The sequence below is a fragment of the Amblyomma americanum genome, chromosome 1, assembly GCF_052857255.1.
Source record: "Amblyomma americanum isolate KBUSLIRL-KWMA chromosome 1, ASM5285725v1, whole genome shotgun sequence".
Taxonomy (NCBI): domain Eukaryota; kingdom Metazoa; phylum Arthropoda; class Arachnida; order Ixodida; family Ixodidae; genus Amblyomma; species Amblyomma americanum.
In genome coordinates this window covers 287,325,515-287,337,205 of record NC_135497.1, presented here as the reverse complement: position 1 = coordinate 287,337,205, position 11,691 = coordinate 287,325,515, and the positions used below count along the sequence as shown (strand labels likewise).

At 49.9% G+C, this 11,691-nt stretch overlaps 1 protein-coding gene across 1 annotated transcript; it reads right to left on the bottom strand.

The window, feature by feature from the left end:
* Positions 1 to 392: 392 nt before the first annotated feature.
* LOC144115221 (uncharacterized) lies at positions 393 to 1,806 on the bottom strand. The gene has a single exon (XM_077649502.1). It carries the CDS (start codon positions 1,789 to 1,791, stop codon positions 1,384 to 1,386), a length of 408 nt encoding a protein of 135 aa, XP_077505628.1. The 5' UTR covers positions 1,792 to 1,806; the 3' UTR covers positions 393 to 1,383.
* Positions 1,807 to 11,691: the final 9,885 nt, after the last annotated feature.

Genomic DNA, 11,691 nt, shown 5'->3' with positions numbered 1-11,691 from the left:
ATGTTTGGCAACTAATAAATTGGATGATTGCTGACCTGTCTGCCTAGCCAGATCATCAAACCTCAAAAGCAGCGCTATGTAACTAGTGAAGCATTAAAAAACATGTATTGAATAAAATGATACCGTTAAAACCTAGCCATAGTTGGACGACTTCGAGCACGTTTCCACTTACCTTGCGAAACTTTTTTGTGCGTGTTTGCATGACCGAGTGCACGCTAAATTGACCTTACCTGCCTGAAAACACTTTGCACTCGAGCAAAGAACATGGTTTGATTATCGGAAACATTTCTGTAGAAACCCGCACCACGTAACATTTCGGCATACCACCATATAATGGATGCACTGTATTGGATGTGTGGTACTATAGGCACTTGAAGAAACTTTTAAGAACGTTGTGAAGAAAATCTTGGGTTTATTGTAGACAGTTGTACTAATCGCATTGGTATCAAAACAGCAGCACTGCGGCATCCTCGCCCTCTCTTCTAGCTTGTTGTCGAATAGTATACAGAACACACAAATGCGAAGATTTCATATCCTTTCTCGTTTTAATACCAAGCAACCAAGACAGAAGAGAAAGGCAACAAAACAGAAGCTTTAGCCTTACTTTCTGTCTGCTGCCTTAATTAAGATCGTGGTACTGAAAACATTCAAAAATAATCAGCAGCTTCAGGCTTTGTGATCAGAACCCTGAACGAGAGTGTGCACTGTACGACGGGAGTGTGCCAGCCGGTAAAAAGTGTGAAAGAAGCCGAGAAGACTGAGACTGGATTGGAGAGAGAGCAAGGCCGCATACAAACGCTTCGTACGCGAAGCCACTTGGCTGCTCGTACTAAACGTCTGCGTAACCTTTGCACTGCCGACCGATGCTTACTGCTTTGAACCACACTGACAAGCATATCTCTTCACCAAGCACCCACTGTACACCTGAAAAAAAAAAAAGCCCCCTCCCCCCTTTCGCGTCCCGCTGGCACACTAGAACCGCAGCGTTGCGTGCATTCGCTCGCCTTCTGAGTGACAGCACCAGAGGTATCCAGCGGTTGGTATACAGGAACGAAGCATCCCAGAGAAGCCGGGAAACTTCCCTCAGTGCGATTCCTACCAACTACCTAAAGTAATACGAAGTGCACAGGACATAAATTACTCCCCCTGCCAACACACGCATGAAGGCTTCTCGCTGACTGTTGCACACAACACACTTAACGACGAAGTGAGATATGTCCCCGATGACGTTGTCTCATTCATCCCATGAGACCGGAGGTCACAAAGAACTGGCGCGCACCAACGTGCCTGACCCGATTTTATTGCGCACCGTTCCCCTCAAACCGTTCACGTGGATGGAAAGGAAGAAGCGCTGTGGCCAGGCCGACAAGACGTCGCAGGACACTACGGCTGGTGGTGTCTGCGGCCCTGTGAGATGGTCTCCTGGGGCGGCGGTCGTCGATGCACCAGCTCGGAGGACTTGAGCAGGCCGAGCATGGCGTCGGAGCGGTTGGCCAGCTTGGCCGTCTGCGTAGTGACGAGCTGCGATAGGTTCTCCAGTTCGACCGTGTTGCGGTTGCTGATGTCGATGATGGCCTGCTGGGCGCGCAAGATGCGTTCCTGGGTGTCGCTCGTGGCCACATCCGTGTCGCTGTCAGGGCCGCCAGTGCGGCCGCCCTGGTTGCACTTGCTCGAGGTGGCGCTCAGCTTGTTCAGCTGGCCCTCCAGAATGGTCAGCTTGGTCTCCAGTCGGAGGCCCAGCAGCTTCAGGTCCAGCAGGTCTTGAGACCTACGCACGGACAGGCATGCCATACGAATGAGTACGGCGCTGGCGAGAAGCCCGCAATTGCGCTGCACTTTTTCCCCAAACGCAAATTCTAACCAGCGAGAAAATCTGGGCACAGTCGTGGCCGTAATAATACGTAGCACGCTTCTGTGATCAATCTGCTTTCACGCTTTACCCAGGGGAAATTAGAAGGTACTTAATACGTGCTATAAGAAATGCCGTTGCTCCGTTGGCGTATAAATAAAAAAAGTCACATTTTCTGAGCATGAAGCTCGAGAAAAGTAAAAACACTGAAGCGCGCTCCGTATTTACGGGACACGTCTGTACTGTAGCTGCATTCATGAATTTGCCTGTCCTGTTATAGCGTTTCAAGGGAGCTTCGCAGAACAGGAGCGGTGGCTGTGGGCGCGCGTCATGCTCGTCAAAACAAAGAACGCCAAGCGAGCGTCGGGGAAAAAAATAGAGCTTGTATTTCGGGAACAACACTGGTGCATATGGCCAACAGCGCGAATAGCGGCGTCGGAGGTATGCACCAGTGTGTGCAGTTCAAGTGCCTTTCTTAACGCGTAAACTCATGAGCTCGTCGTTTCATGTCGTGACTACAAGTGTCTATCAAAGTGCCTATGAATGTCATATGTTTCAGATCAGATGGGAAAATTTATCTCCCCTTTCAACGAGTGTCTGTTTGGGATAGTGTAAATCACAGCAGTCTCACAGATGTCTCACTTCACTCGCCTCTGCACAGACTTGCCAAAGAGTGAAGTAGCCTCAGCCCTGCTGCAATGGTAAGAGAAAGCGGAGACTAAAATGAGAACGCTGGTAACTTAGACCGTGCATCATGCGACTTGATTGACCTGTAGTGCAAGAACGTGCTTCTAAGTATCGTGATCACATCGCATCTGAGAAACAACGCACTCCGCCGTTTACTTGCTTCTTTGAGTTTGTCATGCTGTTCCATTAATAAAGCCACGCAAGATGACCAATGTACCACAGAAGGTTTCCCAAAATCTTTTCCAATTTTCAATAACGGCAGGCTGCTCAGATTTTAGAACTGTAATCAAAATGGTTAGTGCCCATTGGGTAACTCATTTTCACTCGCAAAAATCCCGAATTGCAATTTTGTTCGGGCGTGAAGCAGCGCCATCTGTGAGTGGCGTTCGAAGAGTAGCTGGCTGGAGTTTGACGAATACGTTGTCACCGTGTCAAATCAATCAATCCATCGGTAATAGAACTGTCATTAACCAATTAGCAGCATGACACTGATAAAAATTAACTTAAACAAATTCAAGGACAGGGCTTCTAGGCGGTGCGTTGCGTCCTGCATGCTTTATCTGCGTCCTCGTCTGAACAAGTATCTTCAAGCCGGCTCCCCAATGCAACGTGAAGAAGTAGCCCAGTCGCAAGCAGTCCTACATTTAAGAGAGGCATCTATTTTAAAATACTGGAAACGTTTCAATTTCTTACTAGCATTTTTTGGGCTTTGTGAGAAGCGAGTGAAGGCGTCCAAGAGCGCGGCCGTGGGAGACACCTTGCAAAGGCAAAGCGGGGTGGTGTAAGTATATCGAGGCAATCTTGCAGAGCGTGTTGCCGCGTACCACATTATCATGCATGAGGAAGCCTGCCCTAAGGGCAAGCCCCTTGCACAAGGGGGAGAGATAAAATCTATTGACAAGGGCAGTTCTGCGGGCAACGTGTACACGCCTATAGAGTGATGCATTTGACGATATACTTGTAGACGTGGGAGTCGCACTGTTATAGTTGCGAATTGGCGATGGACCAACGAGAAACACGGAACTGCAGCCCTCTACTATACTCTCGGAGTACGAACCGGCACGTGTAGCCGTGAGCAGGTTTGTCTGGAGCGCTCGATCGCTGTTGTGTGGACCAAACGAAGCGAACTTTCATATCACGCGCCAAACGACACAATGGTCGCGACCGGGCGCAGCCACAGAGACATTCAAGCGACCAATGCACGAGCATACGGTGCTTCTACATGCAGATCAGGCGCACTAAAATTTCGCTTTATTCCGCAGCACAGAGCTCCAGTGCTCTGCACAGGCAAGCCTGCTGGCGTCTGCACTCTCTCGGCTCATAACTTGAAGTGTAGACAAGCGTCAGGCCGTGACGTCAAAGAGATGCGGCGGCGCTGGCGTCAGCAGCTACTTTCGTTGTGTAGGCAAAAAGCGGACCTTCCGCGTAGGGTGCGCCACGCTTGCGTGTTTTTGGGCACAATTCAGGGCGTGCCGACAAATTGTGGTGAGGTTGGTCGAGCCGCAATGCAGAAGAAAGGATGCGGCTTAAGTTTCCACAAGTTTATCGCAGTCAAATAGGCGTGAAAGCGTCGGGCAGGGGCCGAGGAGCCAGACAAGTTCGGCGACGGATCGGCTTCGCGGTTATTACGCAGAGCTCGTTTCGCTCCTTGGGTTATTATATTGCGTTTCTGCATTCAAATCTAATAAGTTGGTTCGTGTCTCTGACTTCCCATCGTTGCTGTTCGGTCGCGTGGTGAACTGTGCAAAAGTCAAGTAACGTATGCAACTCGTTCTCATTCTGCCGTGCTCTCAGCATAAGTTTAGGCGCGATATTCCGTGTGCTTGGGATCCGATCCTAAGTTGAACGCAGGGGGCCATTTTCAGATGCTTATCACACGGACAACGTCCCGAGCATCACTTTGCGCGCGCAAAAAAAGACAAAAAGCTGCCGCCAGTCGCCTTCAGCATTAATTCACACCGTGCCGCGCTTGAAGAAGCATCGGACTCGGATAGTCGCACGCACGGCGGTTTTTCCTCTGTTTTCGTTTTAGCGAATTTCAACAAGTTTGTCGTTTTAACACCGGTCCAACGACGCGAGGATCTCGACAAAGTCGCGCAGTGTTATTTTGCAAATTGTTTGAATTTTCACATTGCAGGTCGACCAGAACCTGCGAACACTGCAAATTGCACGCCAAAAACAACTCCGATCAAGCAGAATGCGCACACATGAATACATTCTAGAATGAAAAGAAGACTTTATAGCTTAGCCGAGTGAGCGTAAATTTCGTTTGCACCTTGAGGAAAACGTCTGCGCATGCGCTCGTGGCGCTCTCGGATCGCATCTGCCTTATTCAAAGCAGCTATAGTGTTCATTAATTTCCAAGGTCTCCGGAGTGAGGCGGCTCGGTGAAAATAGGAAGCACATTACAGAGTTCGTCGAGTGGGAAAGCTGATTCGAGTCGTGCATCACAACGTCCTATCCTGCACTAGCAATCGGATATGCTTTATCGGCCAGTGGACAATGAGCTTCTCCCCATACCTCGCGCTTTCCCCGCCGTAGCGCTGCGCTCTTACTTTCCGCCAACTAATAGCGGAGAAGCACCCGATGCATCGCTCCGCCTACTGATTCCGTCTGGCGAACAGGCTGAAAAAGTGCAAACTAATCTCCGAGTATCAACAAAAATGCTTCTAGTCACAAGCGACGCGCACGCTTTGAAATATTTGCATACACCGGTTAGTTTCGAAGGCAGCGTCGCTTGGCGCAGTGTAGGCGTGCTGCGTTTTGCCTACACCCCGCGTCGCTGCCGACCGCAGCGCCACATTTGTTTACAAACATGATGCTTCTCTATAGTATGCATTCCCTAACATGGACTTTTTAAAAGTTTTAAAGCATTTGTGTGGCGTCAGTTCTTTGTGTTGCTGATGCGCGGTTCTCAGGCAGTCTGCAGCGATCGGACTGAAAACGGAAACTCCTCCCCTCTGCTAAGCTTGCATTGGATGCCTTTGGCTTCAACCCGGGCTGACTACTGGCTTATGCGCTGCGAGGCTTTGCGGTGCACATTGTACCGCGGTCGCTACACTGCAGGAGAGTGGCACTGATTGATTGGCAGATTTTTTGCGTTCCAAAGAGACACAATAGATTTAGCGCAGTAGATAGTGTTAGGGTAGACGTATTTAAGACCAGCCAGACGCGTGCTGCGCATGCGCGGTGACCAGGTGCGGACGCGCACTGTCTCTGCGCGTGCGCAGCTGAATCCCAGCTGGCGGGGTCTACGTCTGCGCTAGTACATATAAGTCTCCGCTGTGCTAAAACTCACCGGTACTGTGCGCCACAAGCCATGCCACAGTAAGCTGCTCCGGATTGGTTTCAGTCCACCCGGGGCACCCAAATCTCAGTATACGAATCCTTTTGCGAAATTGCGAAGAAGTTTTCGTTACGAGAGGCAACGACGAGCGTATACAAAAGCGGGGACAGGAAAAACTCGCAGAGCCCCCCCCCCCCCGTTTCTTTCGCTGTTCACACCTTTTCCTCTGTATGTAGTGTGTGTGTGTGTGTGTGTGTGTGTGTGTGTGTGTGTGTGTGTGTGTGTGTGTGTGTGTGTGTGTGTGTGTGTGTGTGTGTGTGTGTGTGTGTGTGTGTGTGTGTGTGTGTGTGTGTGTGTGTGTGTGTGTGTGTGCGTGCGTGCGTGCGTGCGTGCGTGCGTGCGTGCGTGCGTGCGTGCGTGCGTGTGTGTGTGTGTGTGTGTGTGTGTGTGTGTGTGTGTGTGTGTGTGTGTGTGTGTGTGTGTGTGTGTGTGTGTGTGTGTGTGTGTGTGTGTGTGTGTGTGTGTGTGTGTGTGTGTGTGTGTGTGTGTGTGTGTGTGTGTGTGTGTTGTTTATCGTTTTCATTGACTTGTATAAGAAGCCCGAAGCCTAAATACCCGACTTCCTTGTTCACTTATGGACAGCGCATAAAATGACTGCGCCCAGCACTCCGAGCAGTCGCGAACCCTTCAGTCGGCTTGTAAGCAATACGCGGCTCTCACGCACTTCCAATCTGACCTCCTCTCGGAAAAAATAGGGAACGGGGGTGGGGGCAGGAGCGGGCTTAAAGTTGGCCGCTTAGCAGATGTCCCATGCGGTACACCGGTGCGTACACCGTGCGCAGTGGTGCTGTCATGTACACTCCCCGTCCGTCTTGACGCTAACGTGCTCAAGCGTAGTGCTTTCATTTCTGTGGCTCTCTGATCACGGGCTTCGCGCTGCCTGCCGCGCGTACAGCCGTCCGTGTGATTAGTTTCCTTCCCCAAACTGTCGGTCTGTTTCTTATTTAAGGCCGCCAGAGGAGCGCCATGGAATTTATGGTTGAGGCTGTATAAGCAGTGCGAAGCAGTCCGCGCTTAAATAGCACCCCACATACGTCCTTCCTTCGCATCTCACAACACGCTCCTTCAAGCACACAGCTGTCTCCGACCATCGCGGTAAAAACTAGAGCCTCCGACGCTGCCGCGAACTGCAGCAGGGCTCCCGCAGGCAGAAAGCGCACGGTGAGCAAGCCCGGCTATGCGGCAGCGTTCGATGCCAATCTGAAAGGTCATTCGCGTGCGCGGGCTCCGCGCGGCCGTGGGTTGCGTGCCGGGGGGCGCTGTACATTTTCGCCGAACGTCGCCAAACACACGCGAGGCGTTCGGGCCCGCGAGGGAAGCCCGCGATGGCCGCGGTGAGTCGCGAAGGGAGGAAGACACGGCACGATGGAGGACGCACCCTCCGAAGGGCGACTCGGCGCGGACACCTGGCGCTCGACACTGAAGTAAAGGGGTGCAGCTTGATTAGAAGTCACTTCCCCGCGAACACGCCGACGAAGTACTGAGCGCTTGACTCGCACTGCACGCCGAAAAGACCAGTAAAACACCACTCGTGTTACGAAGTTTTGCCGACGCTTTATTTGACGGCGCCCGAGTGAGCGGCACTTCTTGGAATTAATGGGCGCACTTGTCAAAAACGAGACACCAATTTGGGAGTTGCTCTCTTTACGCGAAGTAAAATTTACGATGCGAGAAATAAATAAATCTTAAATTTTAATCACGCTTGTGTAGATGGTGCGTTTATTATGGGAGTGCGTTCGTTATGCAAATAAATGCGGTATTTTCAATGCTTAGGCCTACAAGTACTTTCTTACCACCCAAAAGATGTAAGAATATTGGCATTCAGTACCGCGGAAGCGCCGAAGAATGCGGGAAAGATTGCATTGGGAATTCACAAGCAGAGCCGTTTTCCTTGTTTTGTAATTATCACCGTGAATCATTTGTGTGCGCCTCTCGTATTCTTTCCTTTCTGAAATGAAGAATAAAAACTTAACGCAAATGTCTGTCTCGTATCGTGCTTGCATTGCGCTTATTCTCGTAAAGAACTAGATAGTGTGTCTATACCCGAACATTCCCGAAGTCCCTTTTTTTCGGGCACCGCAGAGCAATGTCTTTTCTAGTATTTTCCATAAGTTTGTTGTTTTTTCTTTTCATTCCACACACAGTGCGCATATTGTTATGTGCAGTTTAAAGTGTAAACATTCACATCATCTGGACTGTGCAATAACTTTCTGCAATTGTTACTTTCAGCATCCTTATTACTTCCCCAATTGTTTGCTTTGCGGGTGAGAACAGATTTAGTACGTCTTTATTTGGGAGCCAGCCGCCGCGGTGGCTGAGTGGTTATGGCGCTCGGCTGCCAGCCCGAAAGACGCGGGTTCGATCCCGGCCGCGGCGGTCGAATTTCGATGTAGGCGAAATTCTAGAGGCCCGTGTACTGTGCGATGTCAGTGCACGTTAAAGAACTCCAGGTGGTCGAAATTTCCGGAGCCCTTCACTACGGCGTCTCTCATACCCTGAGTTGCTTTGGGACGTTAAACCCCTATAAACTAAACTAAACTCTTTATTTGGGAGCATTATTGTTTCGTACTCTGCATAACCAATGTATTCTTGGTACGTACTTTTTCTCGCATGAAGTGCTGCTTTCCTACACAAATGTATAGACTCCACGCAGCCAGTGGCTTAACTATTATTGCTCTCGCTACTCTCTGCGAGCACAGGAGAAATAAAACGAGGGGAAAAAGTAAAAAAAATTCAAAGCGCAAACAGTAGCTCACCGACTCACCGGCGTGGCGCAGTGTCCCGTAATTGCTACTCCTTGTCACGAATAGCGCCAAGCTCACTGGAGGCGGAAACTGCATGGCATGCATTCCTACGTCCACAGTCGGCAGCTTATTTGATGCGCAATATATATGCGTACAGATTGCGTGCGCCGGCCTTTCAGGATAAAATACGGCGGAGAGGCAACCGCAAGGACGGACCGCGCAGAAACGCAAATTGCCTTCGGACAAGGAACGCGCCGTTCGAATACCCGACGGGTTGCCCGATTATTACGCAGTCACTGAAAAGTCGATGCGGGACTACAGGCGGGCACTCAATGGGTTCCCTTGAAACGCTTGAGGGGCGCTCGGGGCGCGTTTTCCTCGTCCGCCGTAACCTTGGTCATCGACGACGCGATCGGATGCGCGGCGATTCTCGGTAGCTCAAGGAGGCTCTTTCACGGCCGTGTCGCAAGACATGTGCGGGAACACCGGCAGCGCCGAGCGGACGCCTCCGCACTTGCGACAACTGCGAGACCAACCCTATTTGATATCCCGCGCTTGATGGGGCAAGTAACTTCCCTTCGGCGCTAAAGACGCCGGAGCTATTCGCTCGTCGGTAGTCGGCGAGCACTGCGAAAACTGTCGACTCCACTCCGTCGTAACGGTTTGGCAAACACTCTCCGCTGAAGCATCTGCTCCGCAGACGCCCGAAAAAATCGCTAAACAGTGTAAAGAGTGCCATGGTGCGCAGCACATTCGGATCCTACGCTGCGCGGGCGAGCAACAGGGATCAACGAAACCAGCTGTTCGGGCAATACATGGCCGAACGTACAGTCGTATACACCGCGTATATATACGTATTGGCATTGGCGCTCTGGCTGGCCGTGTCCAAGCCAATTCCCTAACATACACCGGTGACATTTGGCACAAGGTACACCGTACCCTAGCCCAATGGTAAGCTTCTGACAACGGTCCGCTCTTTGAAGGTGACCGGCGGCTGCGCTATTTCGGCGCTCAGCGATTGCTTGTGATTGGGAAATTTTCGTTTGCACTTCTGAAACGTGTGACCAAGCAGCATGCAACCCAAACTGCTAATCCGTCACGTGGTGCGAATGAAGTGAAAAAGGCACAGGACAGAGGAGGGACAACAACACAACGCGAAGCCCTATTCACTCTACAATCCTTATTGATCACTTACCTATCTTTTCCTTTCTTCCAGAGTGCAGTTTTACACAGCTTTCTCAGAATCTTCGCATTTAAATAAAAATTCGCCCTGGTCCGCATTGTTCTTCAACTTGGGAAATTACGAGAAAGCTGTTTAGCTTTCCTTTGTCAAGGTAGGTATATGGATGCGTCGAGGGGGATGCTAGCGAGTTATCACTCCATTAACTGACATCTATTCCCCCTTAGGGATCCCCTAAAACCGCGTTGGACAAACGGCAGACGATGCTAATGGATGCCATGACTTACATGACATGCTTGTCATCCGCTTTGAGCTGTTGCTTGCACAAATTGTGTTATCAGCGTTTGTGAGCCGTACCGGTTAATTTTGCTTTCCACCTTCAAGGCTACTTATCGCAGACACATTCTGTCCTGTTTTCATCACGAAACGGCTTCCTTGCCTTTCGTTAAGTCACGCACACACACAAAACAAAAATTGTACAAGTGCGCCACTATTCAGTAATGCCGAGCTGTTAGACCAGCCTCGCAACGTCTCCAGGTAGTGCAGTACTGTGTGCTGCCGCTACTACGTTGGACGTAACCAATCATATGCATCCAAGGGCAGTGATGTATTCACTGATGGTAAGCAGAAAAAAAAGAAAAGTAATCGGTACGGCGGCTCTCAGCAAAGAGAGGAGAAGGAAAGGGTTCATTTCTCTATCTCCGACGGTGTTCATGCGCAACTGCCCCTACCAGTTCAAAATCTTACCCTAAATTCTTGGGCTTTGGGTAATTTTGCACAGTTACTTTTTTTTCTTTGAAACGCTGTAAATACCTTAGAATAAGGGCACTGCAGCGAACAGTAGGAAATCCCGAGACAGGCGTGCATTTGTTTGCTGCCATTGCCTATTCTCGCTGATGTTTGATCTCTCGCAACGCCTTGGCGACTTCGCGTTTCATTTTTCCATTTTCTAGGAATTAAACGACAATGTGTCGCAATATATAAAACTCTTGGATTTACCACTAAATCAGTGGCAGATCCTACTCCAGGGTCACACGACCCCGCAGGGCGCATGCGCAGAGCGTCCACCCCTCTGGACGTTTGGATGACGTTCTTAGTCGTCTTATTAGTCACATCTCATGCCGGCAGCAGCGACGTTTATCTGAATAAATGCTGCAATAAAAGGAAGTGGAGCGGACTTGAAACTGAAGCCGGGTTAATATCGCCTATAGGATTTTTTTTTTATTCCTCAGCTACATTCGTGTGAATAATATGCCGCCATCGAACCACTCGTTGTGGCCTTCCCTGTAAGCGCAACCGATTCAGAAGCGGCGCTAACCTTTTAAGTCGCCCCGTACGCAATTGTGTTCATTGTGAACTCGAAGCTTTTTCTGGGAGTGTGCTCTAGATAGCACTGATTTCTTCGCTTCAGGCGAATTCGGCATCCGACATCTTGAAAATATGGCGCTTTTTTATGCCAGCTAGCGAATGCCTCAAATCATATTTTACAAACCGAAGAGTGTGGTGTAGTTAGTAAGCAAGGCAGCAATGGGGGCTTGTTGGTTATCCCCAGTAAAGCGTTTTGTCTGGTCAAATCTCTATTGTAGCGCGTTAATTCCCATCAAGAGTGGCAATAAATCCTCCGTAATGTTCTTGCTGACAGATTTAGCCACCAGTACTAATGAAAACTGTTTTCTCTGAAGATGAGCATTTCCAAAATTAAAAATGATTCCATGATCCCCGTATGGTGTTACCATCGCAAACTTCCGTGTTTTAGCATCAGAGTTTTCGACTATTTTGTATTTGAACAAAGTTTGTATTTGCGCGTAAAGAATTAACTATCTGTGCTTTCTGTCGTAAAATTAGCGCATTGGCTATCTTGATGCCCGGATATACTATTTTGACG

Coding starts and splice junctions, on each gene's coding strand:
- LOC144115221 (XM_077649502.1), bottom strand. CDS start 1,791: ATGGCATGCCTGTCCGTGCGTAGGTCTCAAGACCTGCTGGACCTGAAG.